Source organism: Myodes glareolus, chromosome 9 (assembly GCF_982192425.1).
Source record: "Myodes glareolus chromosome 9, mMyoGla1.1, whole genome shotgun sequence".
In the NCBI taxonomy this organism is placed as follows: Eukaryota; Metazoa; Chordata; class Mammalia; order Rodentia; family Cricetidae; genus Myodes; species Myodes glareolus.
Genome location: NC_142034.1, coordinates 5,459,800 through 5,482,265, shown reverse-complemented (window position 1 = coordinate 5,482,265; position 22,466 = coordinate 5,459,800). Strand labels below are relative to the sequence as shown.

The following is a 22,466-nucleotide window of genomic DNA, read 5'->3' as shown; positions in this document are numbered from 1 at the left end:
GGATTTGAGTGTCGGATAGTGATCCACTCAGAAGTTACAAAGGTAATACGGGAGCCTGGGGGACCAGGCAAGTGCCGCTGTGTTCTACAGGCACAGTGTGCTGACCGGCCGCAGACAGACAAAGGGGCAGAGGTCCGTGTGGGGGCAGAAGACGGCTAAGAGGCTTCTGCAAGAACCTAACAAGGGGCCGGCGAGATGGCTCACCAAGGAAAGGTGCTGGCCACCAAGGGATGACCTGAGTTCAATTCCTGGGACCCACACTGTGGAAGGAGAGAACAGACTCCCACAAACTGTCCTCTGACCTCCACACGGGCACCCCAACACACTAGTGCACACACATATGCATACACGCAGTTATCAATTAATAATGCTGTAAAATATTTTAAAAGAATCTGCATGAGAAAAATGAAGACTTGCCCCAGGGTAAAGCTCTTTGAATTTGGAGTTCTAGACTTGCAAACTCCTATTCATCTTCCTGAACCCCAAGTCAAATGTTTCTTCTTTTTCCCATTGCTTGTACTGATTCCCTCATCTTCTGTTCTAAACACTGTGTGCTTCCTCACCTTCTAATTATTCTGTTCTTCTTAGAATTTTGAAACAGTGTCTTGAATAGCCCAGGCTGGCTCTTTCCCTTTCCCGGCCTAACCTTTACCTACCCTTAGAGTTCTTTGTTTAATTGTTCCTGCTGTTTTTATTGGTCACCATGCTTCCTTGTCCATTCACACTGATGGATTCAGCTAATTACATTCTAAATCTGTCCCTTCTGGTGGAGTTGTCAAGTGCAGGGCAGTCCTGATGTGTCCTCAACTGCTCAGCTGAGGGAGGCCACCAGAACAGGGAGGCCGCCAGTCCAGCTGGAGGCAGAGAGAAGGGAGGCAGCCAGGCATCCACCCACCCACCCATCCATCCATCCATCCATCCATCCATCCATCCATCCATCCATCCATGAGGGTCTGAGAGGGTCTGGCTGCCTGTCTGGGGAGCGGGTGCTTCTAACATTGAGAAGAACCTAGGTGACCGCAGAACTGTCCCCTGTTCTGGTTACCCACACAGAGAGCTCTGGGCCTCCGAACAGGGCTCCTCCTCATGTCCTAAAGCCAAGGAGAGGCCTGGGTCTAGTCTGTAACCAGCCAAGGGGCATGAGCTTTCCCAGGCATTGTGGTGGGAAGCACCAGGGGCTGGGCATGTGGCTCAGTTGGCAGAGGGCTCGCCTAGCGTGCACAGGACCCTGGGTTTCCTCTGCAGTGCCATATAAGCAGGGCATGCCAGCATACACCTATAACCCCAGAAGTTAGGAGGCAGAAGCAGGAGACTCAAAGGGTCAGAGACACCCCAGTTACACTGGGAAGGTAAAAGACAACCGAAGATCACCTGTTGGACTCCCCACGGCCACACTGTCTGATTAGCACACCTCTCCCTGCCGAGGGAGGCTAGGGTACAGATCATAAGTATCTGGAGTAGGAAACAGGGTGACACGTGGTTCCAGGTCCTAGCACCTCCCAGGATGGCTACCAGAGCTGGCCAGACCCGTGGGAGGGAACAAGAGAGAAGACCTGGTGGCTGGTTCTTAAGACGGCAGGTTTGCCCACATCTGATCTGAGAACCTCATCTGTGCTCAGTCCTGCGGACGATTGCAAGAGAAGGAATTTCTTCAATAAGTTTAAGCATTACTTAAATAAGGAGAGAACCCTTTTGATTATATAATCTGTTGGGCAAATTGAATGTATTGGGTAATTTTTGAACAATAATGCAATCATGCTGCTTTTCTGAAAATCTAAGCAAATAATAAATACATTATTTAAAAGAGATAAAACTCACTTGGCCCCTGAGGGACAGTGAGGAAGCCAGACCTTGCCTGGGGCTCGGGTTCTGAAAGAGAATTAGGAGATCTTTGTCTTAATTCTCTGTTGTGTTCTCAACGGGAAACCAGCCAGGGGACCCCAAGGGAGGCTGGTGGACCCCAGAGAGACTCATGGGGGCAGGAGGTAAAGGGGGTGTGTGGAGCGACTGCGGGATGGGGGGGAATCTTGTTAGAAAAGAGTGGGGCAGAACAAAGGCAGAACAAAGGTTGGAGATGTGACCGTGGCGGTGCTTTGGCTGGGGACACTGAGGTGAGCTGGGGACACAGATGAGCTGACACCACTGTAGCCTGACCTTATTCTGGCAAGAATAACCCAGTGGTGTGTATTAGAACTTCCTGTCAGGGAGAGTCGGGTCAAAGACTAGGCCCCCAGGGCAAAGAAAGCCACCAAGAGGAGTGGGTAGAGCAAGAGGGAGCATGGCCCTGGGATCATGGGCAAGTCTAGGAACCTGTTGGGACCTGAATCAGAAAGGATTGTTCTAGAGAAAAGAACTTTGGAGATAGGGAGACAGCTGTCAGTGTGCCTGGGGGCAAGGGGAGGGGAGAAGTGGAGGAGAAAGCCCTGCGGAGACGTGTGTGGGGTGGGAGAAAGGAGCCAAGATGGAGATAGTACCCTAGACAAGAGACTGAGCAGAGAGGGTAGTCCTGGCTGTGCTACCAGAGTCAAGTCAGTCATCCTAAAACAAGTTGGGAGCCAGGTGGCCCTGTAGGTTCTCTGCTCTGAGCTTTGTGACAGTCTCTAGTCCAGGCCAGTTCACCCACAGATGCTGTGCCCACACACTCAGTAGGAACTCCTGGGCGAGGCCATCCAGGGAGGCCGGGGCTGCTGCTTGGATGTCTGTTTGATAACCCCATCTTTCCCCCCTCTGCGGCCGGGCTGTAGCTCACACCCCAGACAACTCCTTCATGGGCTTCGTGTCCGAGGAGCTCAATGAGACCGAGAAGCAGCTCATCAAAGACAACAAGGCCAGCAACATGGCGGTGGTGTACGGCAAGGAGGCGAGTATCTGGAAGGTGAGCCCCAGCAGGTCCACTGCCCTGCCGACCGTACCATGTCTGCTGTAGAACGGCGCTTGCCCGAGTGCAGGTCACACCCATGCCCGTGCTGGACGTGTCCACTGAACGTGCCGTGCCTTTTCAAGTGCATGCCACACCTATTCTGGCACAAGCCACGTCCACTGCGCTAAGTGCCTGTCACAGCCACATAGGTCATGTCTATGCCAGTGCTGGCCACGCCTACCACACCTGGTTCTAGAGCAGATCACATCCACATTGTGATGGCTCCGGCCACACAATTCCAGGATTTGCCCAGTCCTGTCTCTGCAAAGCCCATGCGATTGCAATCCTCACCTGAAGCCCCAGGCACGGCTGCAGGGAATCCAGAATTCTGCAGCTCCATCTACTGCTCTGCACCCTGGAGGACAGACTACATGTCTTCCTAATGGTTCAGGATAGTCCCCAGTGATATAGTGACAGTCCCCTCCCCCCCTCACCCCCTGGGCTGCTCCCAGAGACCTGCCCCATAGCCCCACAGGCAGACTTAGGCAAGAGTGGAACTTGGTGGGGTGAGCAGTGGGGGTGGGGCTTAGAAATTAGAACCCTCCCTTCCAGCCTTGGTCCCCCATCCCGGGATACTTGTGAGGGCTGATGCCTGCTTCTGGTCACTAACCTGTTCTCTCTGTCCCTGTGCTCCATGGTGATGAGGCAGCTCCAGGTATGGAACAGAAGCCCCCAGGTGTATGCGTTTGCCTGACTCCCATGGTAACTGCACTGTGGGGTCCCTGAGGATGAGCCCTGGACTCTGACACTAGCTCCACGGACGTCCTAGGGTGGGGAGGAGTGAGTGGGGACAGCAGGGGCTAAGGAGCAGTCTTCCCTGGGTCCCTGTGAGGACGGGCAAGTTCCTGGGCACAGCCACAGACAAGGCTGAGGGTGGGAGGGACAGGAGACAAGCAGGAAGCAGACTGTGAAGTCAGGGTTGGGCCGGGAAATGTGGTTCCGTTGGTAGAGTGCTTCCCTAGAGTACAAAGTCCAGGGTTCGGGCCCTATGACCCATAAGCAGTATAGTCGGAACAAACTTGTAATCTCAAGATTTGAGAGGTAGAGACAGGAAAGATGACAGGGTCAAGGTCATCCCAGGGTACGTAACTAGTGTCCTGCATCAAGTTGTGACACAGTTGTCTGGTTTGAGAATCCTTGGGCCTGATTGGGTAGGTAGAATTAGGTCAGCTGTCACAGGTTGATAGTGGTCCAACAAGATGGCTGTCTCTCACAATTTCAGGGGGTGACCAGGCAGAGCCACATGACCCCTTGGTAACACATGGTGTTTAGTCTTCACCCTGAGTCTGTCACAGACTGGGGGTCAAACATCTCGTCCTCAGAGACAAACCCCAGTCAATGAGGAGGGGTAAGTGGGGCTGTCTCCTGTATCGCCCAGTGACTGGGTCTCCATTACATGGCTCCACCCAGTTTGAAGGAACACCACGGAGTGGTTTTATTCCAAGCCACCGTATGTCCACCTCATGTCTGGATTCTTGCTGAGGAAGGTGCTGAGTGGTGTCTCATCGAGCACACCTACATGGTAACAGAGGCTGGCATTTGTGTCAACGCCAAGCAATGCAGAGGGCTGGCAAGTGCCTTCTTCCTTGCTCTTCTCCTGGGTGGTGAGGATGACATTGTGCCCATTTTACAGATGGGGAAAGTGGGGCTCAGCAAGCTATAGCGTGAGTCAGTGGCCGAGAGGGCTGCCCAGTAGCTGAGCCCAGAGCTGCCCTGCTGAACTCTGGCTCTGCACAGCCTTCCCAGAATAATGGCGGCTTATAGCGTGGCTGAGGATCCTGGAGGTCCAAGATCCTCTGGGGACAGAGAGAAGGCCTCAGGGACAGAACTTGCTGAGGCCACCAGGGAAGGGGCACAAGTGGGGAGAACACCTGGCCAACGGAGAGTGGGGGAGGGAAGTGTGGGCAGATAAAAGTCGAGCTTTGGAGACAGCCCAGATCAGATCAGCCCTATTCAATCAGAAACCTCAAAGAAACTGCATCTGCCCAGTGTCTATAACTAGAAAGTGTCAGAGACGGCCGGATGAGAGCTGAAGGCCCTGTCCTGGACAGGTGTCATGGAGAGGCCGTGGGCAGAGGGAGGGTGGAGGCCCTGTATCTCCTGTGTCTTGTGCAGAGATATCTGGGGTTTCGTGTGTGTATGTGTGTGTGTGTGTGTGTGTGTGTGTGTGTGTGTGTGTGTGTGTGTGTTAAGCAGGTCTTCCTTGTCTTGGTTTGCAGAGAACAGCTGGATGCTATGGCTTTGTGACTGTTGGTAGTAGAGCTTAGGAGGGGCTGGGGGACAGAGTTCAGGGTGTAGCGGGCTAAGGACAGGCCTCCAGCAGGCCCCAGGGGAAGTGTGCCTGCACAGCAGACAACCCGGACAGTCACTGACAGGAGACAAACGGTGACCTGAACCTAGAGCCATCACAGCCCGTTGAGAGCAGAGAATAAGTGTGACCGCTGACGGGCAGGTGGAGGAGAACGAATACGCTACAGATACCGACTTCTGGAGTCTGTGTGTGAGCATGCCTCTGTGTGTGTGTGTGTGTGTGTGTGTGCGCGCGCGCGCGCATGCATGCATGCAGAGGTCAGAGGACAGCTTTTGGGAATCGGGTCTCTCCTTCCGCTCTGTGGGTCCCAGGAATTGAACTCACGTCACTGGCTTGATGGCAAGCGCCTTTACCCACTAAGCCATCTTGCTGGCCCAACGTTGATCTGTATTTTAACACCTCCCTCCAGTTAGCCACTAGCCTTCTCTGTCCTTCACCCATGGCCCGAGAGAGAGCAGCCGGCATCCTAGCCTTACTGAGGACCATATAAGCAAATACTTTCACTCTGTTCTGGGTACTAACTAGGAGACCCTAATCCTGCTTTAATTTCACCTGGCTCCCATCCACTGTTTTGTGCCCGCCATACACCCAGCTGCTAGTACTGTTTTATACAGAGGTGAGTTCACGGAAATGTACCACACATCTCTCCTTACCTCGTCCCAAGCCCTTTGTCTCCGATTTTTTCTGGAATACCTGGCCCTCTTTTATTTTTTTTTTCTTTTTACATTGGCTTCCTTATTTTGTGTGTGCCAGAGAGCTCTCCTGGAGGCCAGAGGACAGTTTGTTGGAGCTGGTTCTCTCCGTCCACCATATGGTCTCTGAACTGAAACTCAGATCAACTTGGGTTGTCACACTTGGTGGCAAGTGTCTCTGCCTGCTGGGCCGAGTCGCCAGCCCCTCCCCCGTGTTCCCGAAGGGCGCTTGCGGCAGTGCACAGCATCCCATTTTTGCTGTGTTGGTTTTTCTGAAGACAGGGTCCTGCTGTGCGACCCAAGAGCCCTTGAATTTACTGTGTAACTCAGGCCAGTCTGGGACAATTCTCCTGCCTCAGCTTCCCAAGTGTTGGGGTTACAGGTATGCACCACGCCTGGCTAAACCTTGACTTTAAGAGAAATCCAATGCTGTCTTTTATGGATGGTACTGTGGTCAACCAGCCTTTGTTTACCCCTGGTGTGGTCTTGTTGCTGCTGCCTGTTGTGCGATCCCCGATCCCTGGGAGGCTGGGGGTGAGAAGCTGCAGAGGCAACAACACAGACTCAGAGAGATTCCCATGGAAAGGCTCTTTACTGTAAAAGGGTGGCGGTGGGGGTCTTTATTGAATGAGGGAAATTAAGCTGTCGCAGGAACGGTTTTTGGTTGGTTCTTTTGAAACTGGCGGTCACTGCTGGCATGTTGTGATTGGCTAGGAGTGCGGGTCATTAGTTACTGTGCTTTTGGTCTGCAGACAGGTTGTTTGGGCCAATTTTGCTTATTCACTGTGAGTTTGCATGCGCTTGCTTGTGCTTGCGCTATTGCCCTGCATCATGTCCTAAAACCACAGCTTTTCTCGGCTTCCCTCTGTCAGTTTCATGCCTTTAGTTTTTGCCTTTGAGTCTATGATCCATTTTGAGTTAACTTTGCCATGTGGTGGGATATACAGATTCAAATTCTTCCAATTCCGAGTTAACCGCACTGGGTGCCGGGCTTGGACCCCTTCTCTCTTTCTTCGCATGTGGATGGCAAATGCCCTGGATCACTTGTTCACAATGCGTTCTCCCTCCTCAGAAGCACCCTCCCTATTCAGCAATGAGGCAATTGTGGGTGTGAGATCTCTGTCTGGACTCAGATGTCCCATCCCCTTCATCTTTGTGTCCTCCTGATGCTGGTACCACGCTGTTCCCACTCCTCCTGCTGCACATAGACCTGGGGTCAGCTGCTCTGTGCAACGAGTCTTTCTTTGGGCCGCCAAGTCCCAAATAATGACACGGTGACTTCTTCTTAAGTATAAAAGCTTGGCCTTAACTTAGGCTTGTTCCCAGCTAGCTTTTATAATTTAAATTAACCCATTTATATTAATCTATATTCTGCCAAGTGGCTCATTACGTTTTCTCAGAACCGTGTGTCTCATTTCCTCTGTGTCTGTCTGGTGAATCCTGCCTCTCCCCAGATTTTCTATCTCTTCCCAAAAGTCCTTTCCTACCTAGCTATTGGTTGTTCAGCTCTTTATTGAACCAATCAGAAGGTGCCTTGGCAGAGATGCGTCTTTACAGTGCACAAGAAGATCCCACAACAGCGCCTTCTGCTGATATTCTTTTCCAAAGTTATTCCATCCATTTTAAGTGCCCAGAATTTCCAAATGGGGTTTAACTCACCCTGTTCATTTCTGTTGCAAAACCTTCTGGGCTTTCTGTAAGATTTTTTTTTTTTGTTGCCTTGAATTTTTTATATGTTCTGGAAATGAATATGAAAAAAATCGTAAGAATAATTTGAAGTCAAAGCTGATGCCATCTTCTTCCAGAGAGGAAGCTTTGATTCCTAGCTTGTAGCTGGGGCCCTAACAGTCCCAGGTCGTTTCAATAATTTATATCAATTGAAACAATTCAAGTCAGAAGTGCACCTGTGGAGGCCACTCTAGTCCACTTCTTTCAACTAATACTCTACGTCTCCAATCTAGAACTTCCACCTCCTTCTTCCTTCCTAGATGAAAGGAGGGATACGCAGATCAGTGGATGGAAGGACAGATGGACAGGGAATGGATGGATGGATGGATGGAGACATGGATGGATGAGTAGGTGGATGTGTGGATGTATGGGTGAAAAGGTGGATGGATGGGTGGATGGATAGATGGATGGATGGATGGATGGATGGATGGATGGATGGATGGATGGATGCACTTATGTATGGATGGGTGGATGGGTTGAAGAATGATATGTGAATGGGTGGTTACTTGGATGGATGGATGGATGGATGGATGGATGCACTTACGTATGGATGGGTGGATAGGTAGAAGAATGATATGTGAATGGGTGGTTACTTGGATGGATGGATGGATGGATGGATGGATGGATGGATGGATGGACAAGGTGTGTGTAAACAGGTTAGTGGTTGGATTGACAGATGGATGGGTGGACAGGTGAATGTGTGAGGAAGTTCCAGAGAGCTCCACAGGTCCTCAGGGCATTTAGACTCACAGATACATTTAAGTATTGGGTCTCCTTGGGTGTCTTGGGAAGCCAGCCAGTTCCATGGCCAGAACCAACCCTATGCCCCTCTGGTTTAGCTCAAGCCCTGCATTTCACAGATGAAAAACTTGAGGGCCAGAGAGGAGAGGGACCTTGCCCATGTCTCCACAGCAAGTTAACAGTCACCCCACGATGAGCCCCTGTCTTCTGACCCCAGAGCCAGGGTACCTGATGTACCAGCTCTGCCTTCTGAGTGTGAGGGAGGCTCCATCGTCTCCCCCTCCTTGTGCAGGGCAAGGAGAAGTTCCTGGCCATCCTGAACAAGTACATGGAGATCCATGGCACCGTGTACTATGAGAGCCAGCGGCCCCCCGAGGTTCCTGCCTTTGTGAAGAACCATGGCCTCCTGCCACAGCCTGAGTTCCAGCAGCTGCTGCGTAAGGCCAAGGTGAGGCTCGGGGACCTCCGGCCACTGTCCCACCCCTGCAGGCCACAGCCACGGGTGATGGGCATCCACCAAGCTGGACATTTCCATGTGCTCTGCCGCCCAGAATCCTGGCAGACACACAGGTATCCAACAGCCTGGGCGGCCCTCCATTGGGAGGGACTTGGGGAGTGGGAGCTGTATCGTCCGACTCTCCCCTCTTCGTCCCAGAGCTGGGCAAACTGTAAAAGCTGCGAAGGGGCAGTCACACAGGCTGAGGAGACCCTGTCTAGGCCTCCATGGGGCCATTCGTTCTGGAGGGCTGCTTCTACGAGCTCCCAGAGTTGGATCTCTGCAGCTACAGCTGGTTCACTGGGAATGAGCCTGTGGCTGGCCCTGGAGTATCGTCTGAGGCCAGAAAGTCTCCCATGAGCATCCGGTCCCTCCTGGTCTTTCCTTAGATCTCTCCGATATGTATGTGTTGGGAGCAGGGGGGATGAGGTAACCTTACACAGCGGTTCAGGTCTCAGCATTGCTTATCAAGCTCCTTCCTGGAGCTGGTATAGTCAGTTACAGGATGAATATTTTAACACCTTCTTTCAAAGGTCCTTTCAGAGCCTGGGATATCGGGGTGGTGGGGGAACAATGACACTGCCTCCTCCTTCCCCACCAAAAGCATTGCTTGATGGAGCAAGGAGAGGCCATTTATAAAGCCAGACTGCTCATTCCATAATGGGGAAACTGAGGCCCAGGGAGAGGAAAGGCGTGTTTATAGCCCACAGCGACCCATCTGTACTGCCCCCTGCAGTTTCCTATGAATGCTGAGACTGTCCCTGCCTCTGTGGTTTCTGGAGTCCTGGACTGAGGTGGCCCAACCTCCCTGACCATTGGTTCACCCCACCCCACCCAGTTTTTGTTTTAACATTTATTTACTTTGGTGGGGAATTGGGGTCAGACGTGTACTACAAGGTCAGAGAACAGCTTCTGGGAGTCGGTTCTCTCCTTCCACCATCATGGGTGGTATGAGTGGGTCTGGGGTCCCAGGAAAATGACTGCACAGTGCAGAGCATTTCGTGAAAGGCAAGAAGTTTTACTTCTGCAGAGGGAGCACAGCCATGTAAGGAGTGCGCTGGGTTTGTATTTTGAGTGCAGAGGGGTCCTGTGCCTCAGTCGAGCCGGTCAAAGCGCAGCATCGCTCTTAGGCTCAAAAACCGCAACCTTGGAGAGCAGGATGCAATTCTCAACACATCCTTTTATCGAGTTTGAGCCCAGGTCCTCAGGTTTGGTGGCACGTGCCTTTACCCGTGGAGCCATTTTGCCTGCCCTCTGCTTCCAGCTCTTTATAGGTTTCGGATTCCCCTACGAGGGCCCAGCACCCCTGGAGGCCATCGCCAATGGCTGCATCTTCCTTCAGTCTCGCTTCAGCCCGCCCCACAGCTCCCTCAACCACGAGTTCTTCCGGGGCAAGCCCACCTCTAGGGAGGTGAGCAGAAGGACCCGGATCTGGGAACCTAGAAGGGGGAGCCGAGCTTTGGGGTGCAGAAAGGGAAGGGATCAGGGTGGGTGCGTGAGCCAAGGCAAGCTGCAGGCTGAAGCAGCCACCTGTTGGTCCCGGGCAGGTGTTCTCCCAGCATCCCTACGCAGAGAACTTCATCGGCAAGCCTCACGTGTGGACTGTCGACTATAACAACTCGGAGGAGTTTGAAGCGGCCGTCAAGGCCATCATGAACACCCAGGTGAGACTCTGTGACCGCGCGCGGGCTCTTCCCCATAACTGGAAAAAGGAACTTCCTAGGCCTGCAGGGCGGACCTTGGAAAGGAGTCCAGCCGGGTCCTGCTTAGCACAATCCTGAATCGGACCGCAGGGACTAGAAAGGGAGGCATGGGTCCCCAACCCCAAACTTGGTGTGTGGATAAGGGGAGAGAGTGACTCTCTGCCGTGAGCAGCCTGCACAACCTTATTTGGCAACTGTGGGTCAGAAATCATTTACTGAGTAGCTGAGGGCCAGACCCTGCAAGCACTCTTGGCACGAGTTAGCAGGTGTTCTCCGGTGTGAGCCCTGCCATAGATGTGGGAAGGGCTGGCCCTTCGAGCAGCTGTCAGTAATTGTAATTGCATACAGCTGTTCTGGAGACGCTGGCTCTCTTGCAAGTTCTAACTCAGCAAGTCTGGCTGGGGCTAGGCCATGTGTCTTACAGGTATGGCTCAGGGACTGGCTATTGCATACCAAGAGCGGGTCACTGGGGGCCCCTTAGCAAGTGTGGGAGGCCTGGTGTGTGTGTATATGAGAGATGAGGGGAGAGGGGGCCGTACATCCATCTCACAGCTTCCAGTAACTCCTTGGGCTTGTTATGCCCAGATCTGTGAAGTCCCCCAAAAACCAACAAGGAGACCAAGTCCTGTATATAAAAGCAAAGAGCCTTTATTTTATGCAAGTTTGCAAACTCGATCTCTCCATGTGTCCAATGTATTGGAATAATCAATGAGCCTCGAGCTCAGAGTTGGGTTTTTATAGTAGTAAAGGTGGGGGTGAGGGATTTCTAGGGTTCAGGACCCCTGATTGGCTGACATTTGTCTAGGGGTGTCCTGGTAGTATGTGCTGGCAGGTGATCCTATCTACAACGGTTAGAACATTAGGCATTTCCTTTGGATGGTTTGTTCTTGGGTGGTGCTCAGTTAATCTTAGTTTATGGGCCTTCCTGCAACCAGGTATTGCTTCAGGGTAAACTACTGAGATTTAAGTCTCCATTAGGCCCAACAGTGGCAGGTGATAATGGTTGGAAGAACTTTCTTTGAGTGGTCGGTTTCTGTTTAGCTTCTCATGGCTGGCTCCTACAGGCTCAGCACTTTATTCTGAGAAAACTTACTCCTTTTTTTTTTAAAGTGTTTATTTTGTTATTTTTATTTATAGGTGTGTGTGTGTGTGTGCATGCATGTACATGTGTGTATGTGTGTGTGTGCACCCACATGCATGTACACCTGAGTGTGAGCACTCTCAGAGGCCAAAAGAGGGTGTCAGACCCTGTGGAGCTGGATTATAGGCAGCTGTCAGCCATTGTTGTAGGTGCTGGGAACCAAACTCAGGTTCTCTGGAAGAGCCTCACTTTTTAAAAAGATGTATTTCTTTTTATTTTATGTGTATCACTGTTTTGCCTGCATGTATGGCTGTGTACCAGGTGTGTATCTGGTGCCCACAGAGATCCATCCCCTGGAACTAGAGTTACAGACAGTTGTGGACCTCTTGTAAGAATAGCCAGTACTCTTAACCCCTGAGCCTTTTCTCTCCAGCTCCCCTAAGAAAACTTACTTTAAAATGTACTGGGCTGAGGGTTTCAGAGGTTTCCATCTATCTCGGTGGGGAGAGCGTGGCAGATCACATGATGGACAGAAAGCGTGAGAATATCCACCCGCTCTGGCTGGTGCCTCCCTCGTCTCCCTTTCCATCTGGGCGTCACCCATCTGGCGACTCTGCCCCTTAACCATCTCTGGAAGCATCTCAGATACACTCAGAGATGCGTTGCCTTGGCTTAGGAGCAGGTAACTGTGGGAGGATCCCGCAGAAGGAGTCATTTATGCTGGTGGCTTCTAAGCGATGGGCGGTGTCAGGGGAAGAGAATGTCTCATTATTTACCCTTTGAGTCTTGTTTTGTCTTAGAACAACGAAACAAAACCCTGAGCATCTGTTCAATTTTGTTAGTTAATCTAAAAATTAAAATTAAACAAGAGCAAAAGACAAAGAAATCCAATAGGTATTATCCATCTCAGAGGAGCCCCAAATCAGCCCCCTGCAGCCCAGAGGGGCTCAAGTATTACAAAAACCCACTCCTTTTGGGAAACTAAGACAGGAGGGTTGGAGGTGCCGGGGCACTCTGGGCTGCATAGCCTCAGACAGGAGGGTTGGGGGTTCCAGGGCACCCTGGGCTACATAGCCTCAGCGGGCCGGGAACTTACAGCTCAGAGCCTGTGCCAGCCACCTAGGCTGATTTCTTGAAGTCTGCGCGTCTAACAGGCACTCTGGTTAACTGACTGTCGATAAGTTTCTGAACAGCTGCCTGGGTCTCTGGGGAATGTGTCCACCTTGAACAAATGGCCTGACTTGTTCTACAAGTCTTCACTTCTTCAGGGAGGGAGGAAGGAGGAACCAGGAGGCTGACAAAAGAGACCAAAGCCAGCACTCCCCACCCCGAAGAAAAGCAGGGCTTGGGCTGTGGCTCCTGCCTGTGAACACACGGTCCAGATGGGGATGTTCCAGGTGGGAGGGCAGGAGGTGACATGCCACCTCTGCGTGACCTCCCACATCACCCATTTTCCGCAGGACTAGTCCTTGTCACTGTCAGAAGATGACAGCTGCTCTTGCAGTTTGACCCAATGGGGTCATCTCCAGCCGCTGCTCCTGGTGGGAGCTTCAAGCTGGCTGGTCTGGCTGGAAATGGCCCTCACACGGGAGACCTTTGAGTTGCCTGTGACAGGAGCTGTCACTCTGGAGCCCAGCAGCATCCTGTGGAGGGGAATCCCCCTCCCTAGGCTGGTTGTTTATAGTTGTTTCTAAACCTCCCCCACAAGCCCTGAGAGGTGTCCCAGACCAGAGCTCAGGGGCTCCATGAACTCTGTTCTGAATGTGGGGGTTCCGGCTTGGGCAGCAGCTGGCTGCAGGTTGTCCCAAGCCATCAGCTCAGAAACCAGACAGGGTGTGACAGGGCTGAGTCTGGGAAGGCAGCGCAGGTGACTGGTGCTATATGGTCGTTGGATGTGGACCCTAGAGGATCTCTGAGCCTCAGCCTCAGGAGGAGGAAATCTATCCATAATGCCTGGTAATCATCCCTAGGACAATCAGAACAGCAACATACTGCTTTGAGGATCAGAGACAGCAAGACCTGAGTCAGAACGAGCAATGGCTGTCCCCTCTTGGGGGCGCTTGGCTCTCACCTCAAAGAGATTGCTTATTCTGATGCGTGATCTTGACAAAAGAACACAGATTCAAGTTACCCCCAAGACCGTGTTCCAAGGTGGTAATAGTTTCATGGAGTTTTGTTTAAGTACATAGAAAATCATGCCTCAACATACTTCAGACACATTGATGGAACTCTCAAGTGGGCAGGTCTTGGAAAAGCAGGGATCTCTGGATGGTCTTGGGTGCTAGCTGATGCTATTCTTAGGTTTGGGGCTTGGGGCTGGTGAGAATTAGGGGTCTGAGGGTTGGAGAGATGGCTCAGAGGTTAAGAGCATTGCCTGCTCTCCCAAAGGTCCTGAGTTCAATTCCCAGCAACCACATGGTGGCTCACAACCATCTGAAATGAAATCTGATGCCCTCTGCTGGCCTGCAGGCAGACACACAGACAGAATATTGTATACATAATAAATAAATAAATATTTTTTTTAAAAAAAGCATTAGGAGTCTGTTTGGAGGTCTGCACCCCAAAAGCAGTCATGTCATAGTCACAAGGACATTAGATCAGACACGGAGGTGATTGACGAGTGACTTTTAAGGGGACAAGACAGCTCAAGGTCTGCATCTGCGCCATTCCAGCTCTCCGTAACTGCGGAGGTTCGAATTAGTCAGCCTGGTTGGGATCCTTAAGGTTTTTGTGCTGGGATTAAAGGTGTGTGCCACCACTGCCAGGCTGTTTTGTGTGTTTTGTGTATATATTTTGTGGGTTGTATGTGTGAGTTGTATGGTATGTGTACATGTGTGTATATATACCTGCACATGTGTGTACATGTACACGCGTGCAAGTGCATGTGAGGTCCAGGATCAACATTAGGCATCTTTCCTCTCTTAATCTCCACCTTCATTTTTTAAAATAAAATCACCTTTCTGTTTATTTTTATGTTTATTTATTTTATGTGTATATTACATGCATGTGTACATGTGTGTCACATGCACGCCTGGTACCTGCAGAAGTCAGAAGAGGGTGTTGGCTCCCTTGGAACTGTAGTTAGGGACGGTTGTGAGCCACTATGTGGGTACTGGGAATCTAACCCAGGCACTGTGCAAGAGCCTTCATTTTTTGAGTCAGGGCCTCTCACTAAACCTGAAGCTCATCCATTTGGAATCCCCTCTCTCCTGCTCCATACCAAAGCTGGGTTTACAGGAACCTGCCGCCATGCCTGACTTTTCTGCAAGCTTTTTGTGCCCTACCTACTCCGCCGATCTGCTTAGACTAGGTTGCCGTACCACTTCCAGACGTTTGCACAGATGCCACGGGGCCTTTCTTTGGGGTGTGCATCTCATGTAGCCACGTGCCTAGGCGAGATGTGTGACCAGATTCATCTTGTTCCTTCTAACTGGGATGTGTGAGTGCCCTGTGCTCCTTGGTGGGAATGCTCTGTGTCTTGCGTGGGATACAGGATGAGGGCGGGTGCTTCTTCATCTGTGACTGTCTGCTGACCGACCTCCTGTGCCAGACCAGCCGGCTCGGTGCTCAAGCCACAGTCCCCACCTTCAGTGGCTTTGCAGGCTCATGCAGGAGATGGGGAATGAACAGGAAACGGTGACTCGGGAGCTAGCCTGTGCTAGGGAAGAACCGCTAGGGTGCTGACAGCCACTGAGAACACATTCCTCATCCAAGGATAGGTAGGCTCAGGATGGCTCAGGGGTAAGGTGATGCCTGAGAGGGGATGAAGTGCTGGGCTTTGCAAAGAGGAGAGGAGTGGTACAGCAGGGAAGGATGAGGCCTGGAGAAGGTGGAGACAGAGGGCTGGATGAATCCTAAACTGACACCCTGAGGGAATCCCTGGGAACAGGCAGTGTGAGCTAGTAGAGGGGCTGGGTGATGGTTGGCTGGCTTTCCGAGCTGAGCGTGTCAACCTGGTCTCTGCTGCCGCCCATGGGCCCCAGTAGCCAGGTCCCTCTGCCCATCTCTTCCACAGGTAGACCCTTACCTGCCCTATGAATATACGTGTACAGGGATGCTGGAACGGATCCATGCCTACATCCAACACCAGGTGGGTCACCCTGCATCTTCTGCCCCAGTGACTTGAGGCTGTTTCTCCAAAGCCTATGAATTCAAAGTTGGGGCCATGCTGATGCTGGACTCTATGCAGACTTCAGTCGTAGGCAAGGCCTTCATCCAGTTCCTCATTCCACCGTGGGGACTCAAGATGGGATCCAACCGTCATGGATACCAATCTCCACCCTACCCCAGCTCAAGGGATGGGGTGCAACTGTCATGGATATCAGTCCCCACCCTGCCCCACAGGCTGGGTTTTCAAAAAATTGTTTCTCGGTTTGATAACTGAGCAAATGGAAAGACAGGAGCCCCTGCTCGCCACCCTCAAGGGAATCAGTGAGATGGGGCTTGGGGCAGAGGTCTGTCCTGAGAACTGGGGAATGGCCTGCCCTTGTGTCGGCTCAGCCCTGCCATGCAGCCCCAGAGAGCAATCAGCAGACAGGCAGCCATCTTTCCTTGCCAGCCCAGAATGCAGAGAAAGCCAGCCAGTGAACTGCAGATCTGGGGACCTGCTTGGATCCGATGATCTGAGCTGTCATAAGCTGCAGGTGGCCTGGGAGAAAACCAGGAGATGCAGAACTGTAGGGCTTGGGACCTGGGGACAGCGGCTGTGGCTGTTAGATTTAGGCAGATGCCATGTATGTCTGCACTTTGACCAGCCACGGTATGAGCATCAGGACCTGGAGACCGGTTCTGAACTGTCCCTCTACAGATAAGAATCTGAGATCCCCGAGTAGAGCCTCAGAGGCCAGCACAGGGCTCTGTCCCCATGCTCAGCAGGGCTCATGGGCCTCAGGCTGAAGCCCTGCGGCTGACCCCAGAAGTGAGGTCATGCAGGGTAGACAGCTCCCTGTCAGGTGAGAGTTCAGAACCCACTTCTGCCATCCAGTCGTGAGTCCCTGGCGTACGTCCCCTACTCTTTGTGCCATAATTAGCATCCGTTCTCTGGGCTACTTGGTATTATGGGAATAACACTTGAGGCTGCTTAGCATTCAGTAAGTGCCCAGTAGTGGCTCTTACTGAAATTGTAGTGCTGGGCACTCTAGAGAAAAATCCATTCCCTTCCCTAATACCTCTCTCTTCCTGACAGGACTTCTGTGTGAGCCCAAGCCCGGTTCCACCAGGAGCCCACACCTCCCAGAGTCCCTTTGTCTTAGCTCCTAATGCCACTCATCTTGAGTGGGCCCAGAATATCAGCTCAGTTGCGGGAGCCTGGCCCCCTACCCACTCTCTACGGGCCTGGCTGGCGGCCCCTGGGAGGGCCTGCACGGACGCCTGCCTGGACCATGGACTGGTCTGCGAGTCTTCGTTCTTCCCCTATCTCAACAGCCAAGATGCATTCCTCAAGTGAGTCTGAGGCCCCGCCTGTGTCCCCACCTTCCCACCTTCCTGGCTTCCCTGTAGATGGGGGTTTAATGCTTTAGAATCAGCCAAGAAAAATTCACAGAGGACATCCCTTCTGGCCTTGCCCTTTCCCACCTCCTCTGGCCCCTGCCCAGCCATCTCTCCGCTGGTCACCAAGACTCCAGGCCCATAGGTTCTCCGAGCTCTGAAAGATGGATTTAAAATTGCGACTTGTGTTTCCTTTGGTCCAGGCAGGGGGTGGGCCATGCTAAGCTGGGGCCAGCTGTCACCCGCTCACCCAAGAATCATGCTGCTGGTGGCACTTTTACAGGCTGCAGGTGCCCTGTGACAGTACAGAGTGGGAGATGCACCACTTGTACCCCGCCTTTGCCCAGCCCGGCCAAGAGTGCTACCTACAGAAGGAGCCGCTGCTCTTCAGCTGTGCCGGTGCCAGCACCAAGTACCAGCGGCTCTGCCCGTGCCGTGACTTCCTCAAGGGCCAGGTGGCCTTGTGCCAGAGCTGCCTGTGAGGTCGGAGGCCACCCTGCCCAGCATCCGCCCACCCCCGGTTGGCAAGCACCAGCACTTTCTGAGCGGCAGCCGTGCTCACGGCGCGTCTCCTGGCTGCAGCCTCTTTCCCTGGCCAAGAGCAGGAAGAGGGGGCTGAGGAGGCAGCAGCTCCATCCTAGGAGGCTCCTTGCCCTCATCACAGGACTCACGGCTAAGCAGATGGGCTGACCGACCTGTCTGGTGGGCCCAGGAGCACATGAATGGAGACCCCTTGCTTTCTGAGGTCTGGATCAGCTGAAGACATGACCTTGACCACTCTTGGGCCCAGGATAGGCTTTCTGATCCCCAAGAACATGGCCATGTTGCCCCCTAGTTCACCGGAGGTATCAAGAAATGGAGAACAGGCCGCAGCCACGCTTGTAGTGAGGACCACATCCTCCTCTTCTGATGCAGCAGTTCATGCAGGGCCAGTGTGTCCATCTGCCCGTCTGCAGCTGTTCGGTGTGGACAAAGGGCAAAGAACTCGGGGAGCCTAGGGGAGGGACCCTGCCCTCCTCCTGGTCCTTCCTCCCTGTCCCTCATTCCTGCTTCCTCCAGTGGGCTTCACTTTGGGCCTCTTTTGAGACCCAGTTCTGGCATGATCTGTGACTGGTCCACAGCCTCCACCTCCGCCCCTCCGGGAGCCATCTCCACTGCAGTCTCTGACAACAAACAGGCCCAGACCCCACCAAGGCATCCTCTGCAGTCTGTGACGCCACTCCCAGCCTCCTGGTAACTCCTGCCGGCCAGGCTGGGACGAAGTTTCACCCTGGTACCTTTGGCTGGTTCTGGTTGCACAGGTCTAGCCGACTTCATGGCCCACCCATCCAGGCCCCACCTTCGTCATTCCCTCCTGCTTCCCGCAGCCTCAGGCCACTTCCAGACTTCAGTACCCATCTCTAAGTGGCATGCCCACCTCCAGTCCAGGGTAACCCTTCCCTCTCCTACCCCCAGGGCCTGCCAAGTCCAGCCAGGCCTCCAGGAACACTGCCATTGCTCATGTATGGCCCGTGCCCTAGCCTCGTGAAGGCAGGCTCCCTGGGCCCAGACAGTTGTAGGGAGGACCAGCCTGTGTGGGACCTGTGGGTGCCCCCTTGGCCTGGTTAGCCCCTGTGGCAGCAGAACCCAGGGCAGCAAGACCTGTGATTCTGAGGATTTGACCATCAGAGGAAAGCAATAGAGACATTCTTCTCTCTTTTTTTTAAAGATTTATTTCTTGAAATAAATATTTTATTGGGATGTGAGATGATAAAGAAGAAGCATGCTGGTGCTGGTTTGTTTTTGTGTGTTTGTTTGTCTTTTCCTGGAACCTCCAGGGCTTGCCCAGCATAGGGGGACTGGCTAGGGTCCCCCAATGCTGCTCTGTTGATGGAACATGGCACTAGGGGCTTGGCTGAAAAATGAGGTGCTGCCTGCACCCAGAAGAAGTCCTTCCAGCTCTGTGGCCACAGGACCCTCCTGTCCGTGTTCCCTCCGTACCCACCCACCTCAGCTGGTCTCTCAGCAGGACATGGGGGTGTGAGGCCAACGAGCATGAGCTCTGTGGAAGAGTCTGGGGTCACCCACCAGAGATGTGCTGGTGCTTTTGGGGTTCACTGTGTAGGGCTCCGGTCTGGGACAGTGATATCCAAGTACACCCTATCAGATGTACGCCGCCCCACTCCTGTTACAGGGGAGCAAACCCTAGGTGGGGACCGTGTCAGAATTCTCACTGCCAGCTCAGGTGTCCTGTCAGATGATGTCATCCTAGCAGGTCTGTGTAACTCCCCTGACCACACAGCTTGTGACATCAGGATCATTTCCGAGCTGCCATGGGGACCTGGGTCTGGGTGTTTGCATGTGGCTTAAATGCATGGAGACTTCTAAAGTCAGGGAACCTCCTTCCAGCCAGGGATTCTCCATGGGTGGGTGCAGGGGGCAGTTTTAGTCCCTGAGAGTGTCCAGGCATGCTATGTCCTGAGTTGGGGGATGACAAGTTACCTGGCAGCCGGTCAGTGTAATTGGGTGATACAGGTTCGGTTGGCATCCTGCAACTCACAAGACCCATATCACCATTTATCCCCACCCCCACACAGAGAACACTCTGGCCCCCAGCACCAGCAGCACCTGGTGAACCGGCCCTTCTCTATCTAGGGCAGCGGTTCTCAGATGGTGTGCATCTTGGTCACCAGCATCCCTTAGCTGTCTGACCGGTCTGAGTGGCGGGAGATGCGTCAGTCTTTGATGAGCTCCCAGAAGCTGCAGCAACTGCTGCTGCTGCTGCTGCTGCTGCTGCTGCTGCTGCCAGGCTGTGGCCTGAGTCTTGAGAATCACTGGTCTAGACCAAGTGGGCACCGGAGGTCTTCTCAACCTGTTTGCAAAATGCTAATAATGATTATCCTACACACACACACACACACACACACACACACACACACACACACACTCAGATGGGGTCTTACATAGCCCAGGCTAGCTTCAGACTCCCTATGTAGCAAAGGAAGAACGTGAAGTTCTGGTCCTCCTGCTTCTGCCTCCTGATGGGAAGCCGGGTGTGTAGCACGGCCCTCACTTTCACTCAGTGCTGGGGCTCAAACCCGGGCAGGCAGGCTTCACACGAGCCAGGCAAGCATTCCACTGGGCATAGCCACATCCCCAACCTGGTCAGAGTCTCCCACGGGCTCAGGGAGGTGGGATGTGAAATTTGGAGGAATTTTGCAAGCCATTTGTTAGACAGCCAGCATCTTCACGGTGGCCATGATGGACAGACAGTGTATGGCACGGAAGCTGCAGGCGTCCTCGCTCCTGGTCGCCGTTCACTTTGCCTTGGTCCTGCCTAGTCCAGGCCCATGGCCAGCCTCACGGGAACCTACATGGGTAGCAACTCGAGTGTCGGATCCCATGTTTGTCCCTTCACAGCAATGTGAGGGCTGAGCAGGGCCCTGCCTCCCGCTTGCTTTGGCTCAGGGAAATAATTAATAATAATGAGTGAAAAACTGAATTTATTGAGAACCGTTTACTACAAAAGGCTTCAGGGCACATTGCACTCTGGTGTAATTAGAAGTGGCATCTTTTAAGCTTTGGTTTTGAGTGGAAGCCAACGGAAGCCAGCTCTGCTCCCCGGTGGCCCCTCTGACCTTACTGCCTCCAGCTTTGTGGGGGAACCTGGGATTGGGGAAGGGGCCTGCCCTGGAGGGTCAGGAAGGGTCTGGTAGAGAGGCCCAAGGTCAGGATGGGCCTCTGAGTCTGTGGTGCCACAGCTGAGCCCACAGCAGGAAACTGGAAAGGTCAGAGGCAGGGACCAAAGCCAACAGCCAAACTCAGACCCTGACCTTGACCCTTGAGGAATAGGGTGGCAGCTGTCGCTGGGCCTATCCTCAGTTTGTGAGAGCCCCATGTTAATCCAACTGGAAAGGCGTGTAGGTGACTGACGGGCACAGAAGAGGGTTCACAGAGTTCCTGTACTCTGAGACCCATTCTCCAGGGGAGGGATGAGATGGGCATCTCACATGTTGGCGAGAAGCCCTGTTGGGACAGAGAAAATTGCAGAGGGGTCCAGATGGCGCAGGCACCTGCTTGAAGCTGCGGATCCTGCTGCTGATTCCTGGGTCTCTTTGAAAAGACTGAGGAAAGGAAGGCTCGTTGGGGTGACGTAGAGGACTCGTGACTGGGACTAGTTGGGTACCAACACCTTCAAGAGCAAGCCCTGACTGTCTGCACGGGGGCCAGGCTGATTGCTACAACCCTAGCTTCTGCTTCCCTGTCCAAATCCATGAGCCCCTACAGGGCTTAGAGGGTTCTGATGACCCACTTTTGGGACCTGGAGGGATGGCTCAGTGATTAGGAGAACTGGCTGCTCTTCCAGAGGACCCAGGTTCAATTCTCAGCACCCACATGGCAGCTAATAGCCATCAGTAACTCCAGTTCCAGGGCGTCCATCTGATGTCCTCTTCTGACCTCAGGGGACACACAGACACTCAGGTATACACAATATATAAAATAAATAAATTAATTAATTAAAAACACTTTTGGGGATTGGAGAGATGGTTTGGTGGAGAGAGAGTTTAAGAACACTGCTCTTAAAATGGCCCAAGTTCATTGCCAGGCGGTGGTGGTGCACGCCTCTAATCCCAGCACTCAGGAGGCAGAGGCAGATGGATCTCTGTGAGTTCCAGGCCAGCCTGGTCTACACAGACAGGATGGCATAGTGAGAACCTGTCTCAGAAGAAGCCACCTTTTGGATAAAGCTGGAAGACAGCAAGTAACCCCTGGTGTCAGGTGGCCTGGAGGGGCGGGAAATAAGAGATCACATGCTCAAGGCTGCTATCTAAGCTTCTAGAGGCCCAGCAGATCCTACTTCATCTTAATAAAAGGCACAAACTGAGCCATGACAGGGTATGGTGGTCCTTGCCTGTAATCCCAGCACTCAGCCAGCAGGGGCAGGGGGTTAGGAGTTCAAGGTTATCCTTGGCCACAGAGCAAATGTGAAGCCAGCCTGGACTACGTGAGGATCTGCCTCTAAAACCAAAAGGCCGAAGTCATTGCAGCCCAGAAGAGAATGGAAAATCAGCTCTAATTCTGGAAACTTCCAAACAGCTGTCTTGGCCTTTGAAAGTGCTGTTTCTGTCTGCCCATTCATTCATCAATTAAAAAGCAATTTCCGAGCACATAGCCCAGCTGGCCCTGTGTTGAAGCTGGAGATGAGCTCTCAGCCCCTCCACCCCTGGAGCGGAGGCCTTACTCCGGTACTCAGTGCTCTGGTGAGGTCAGCTGTGGAAGAAAAAAAAATGCATACAGTAATGATGAAAATATTAATTTCCTGTTTTA

At 52.8% G+C, this 22,466-nt stretch overlaps 1 protein-coding gene across 1 annotated transcript in view; it reads left to right on the top strand.

The window, feature by feature from the left end:
* Window positions 1-18,919, top strand: part of Mgat5b (alpha-1,6-mannosylglycoprotein 6-beta-N-acetylglucosaminyltransferase B) — a 66,308-nt gene extending 47,389 nt beyond the window's left edge. The window contains exons 11-17 of the mRNA XM_048451912.3: window positions 2,745-2,875; window positions 8,685-8,840; window positions 10,153-10,299; window positions 10,436-10,552; window positions 15,688-15,762; window positions 16,858-17,114; window positions 17,443-18,919. Of these exons, the coding sequence (XP_048307869.3) occupies window positions 2,745-2,875; window positions 8,685-8,840; window positions 10,153-10,299; window positions 10,436-10,552; window positions 15,688-15,762; window positions 16,858-17,114; window positions 17,443-17,641 (1,082 nt within the window). The 3' untranslated portion in view covers window positions 17,642-18,919. The remainder of the gene's footprint in view (window positions 1-2,744; window positions 2,876-8,684; window positions 8,841-10,152; window positions 10,300-10,435; window positions 10,553-15,687; window positions 15,763-16,857; window positions 17,115-17,442) is intronic.
* Window positions 18,920-22,466: the final 3,547 nt, after the last annotated feature.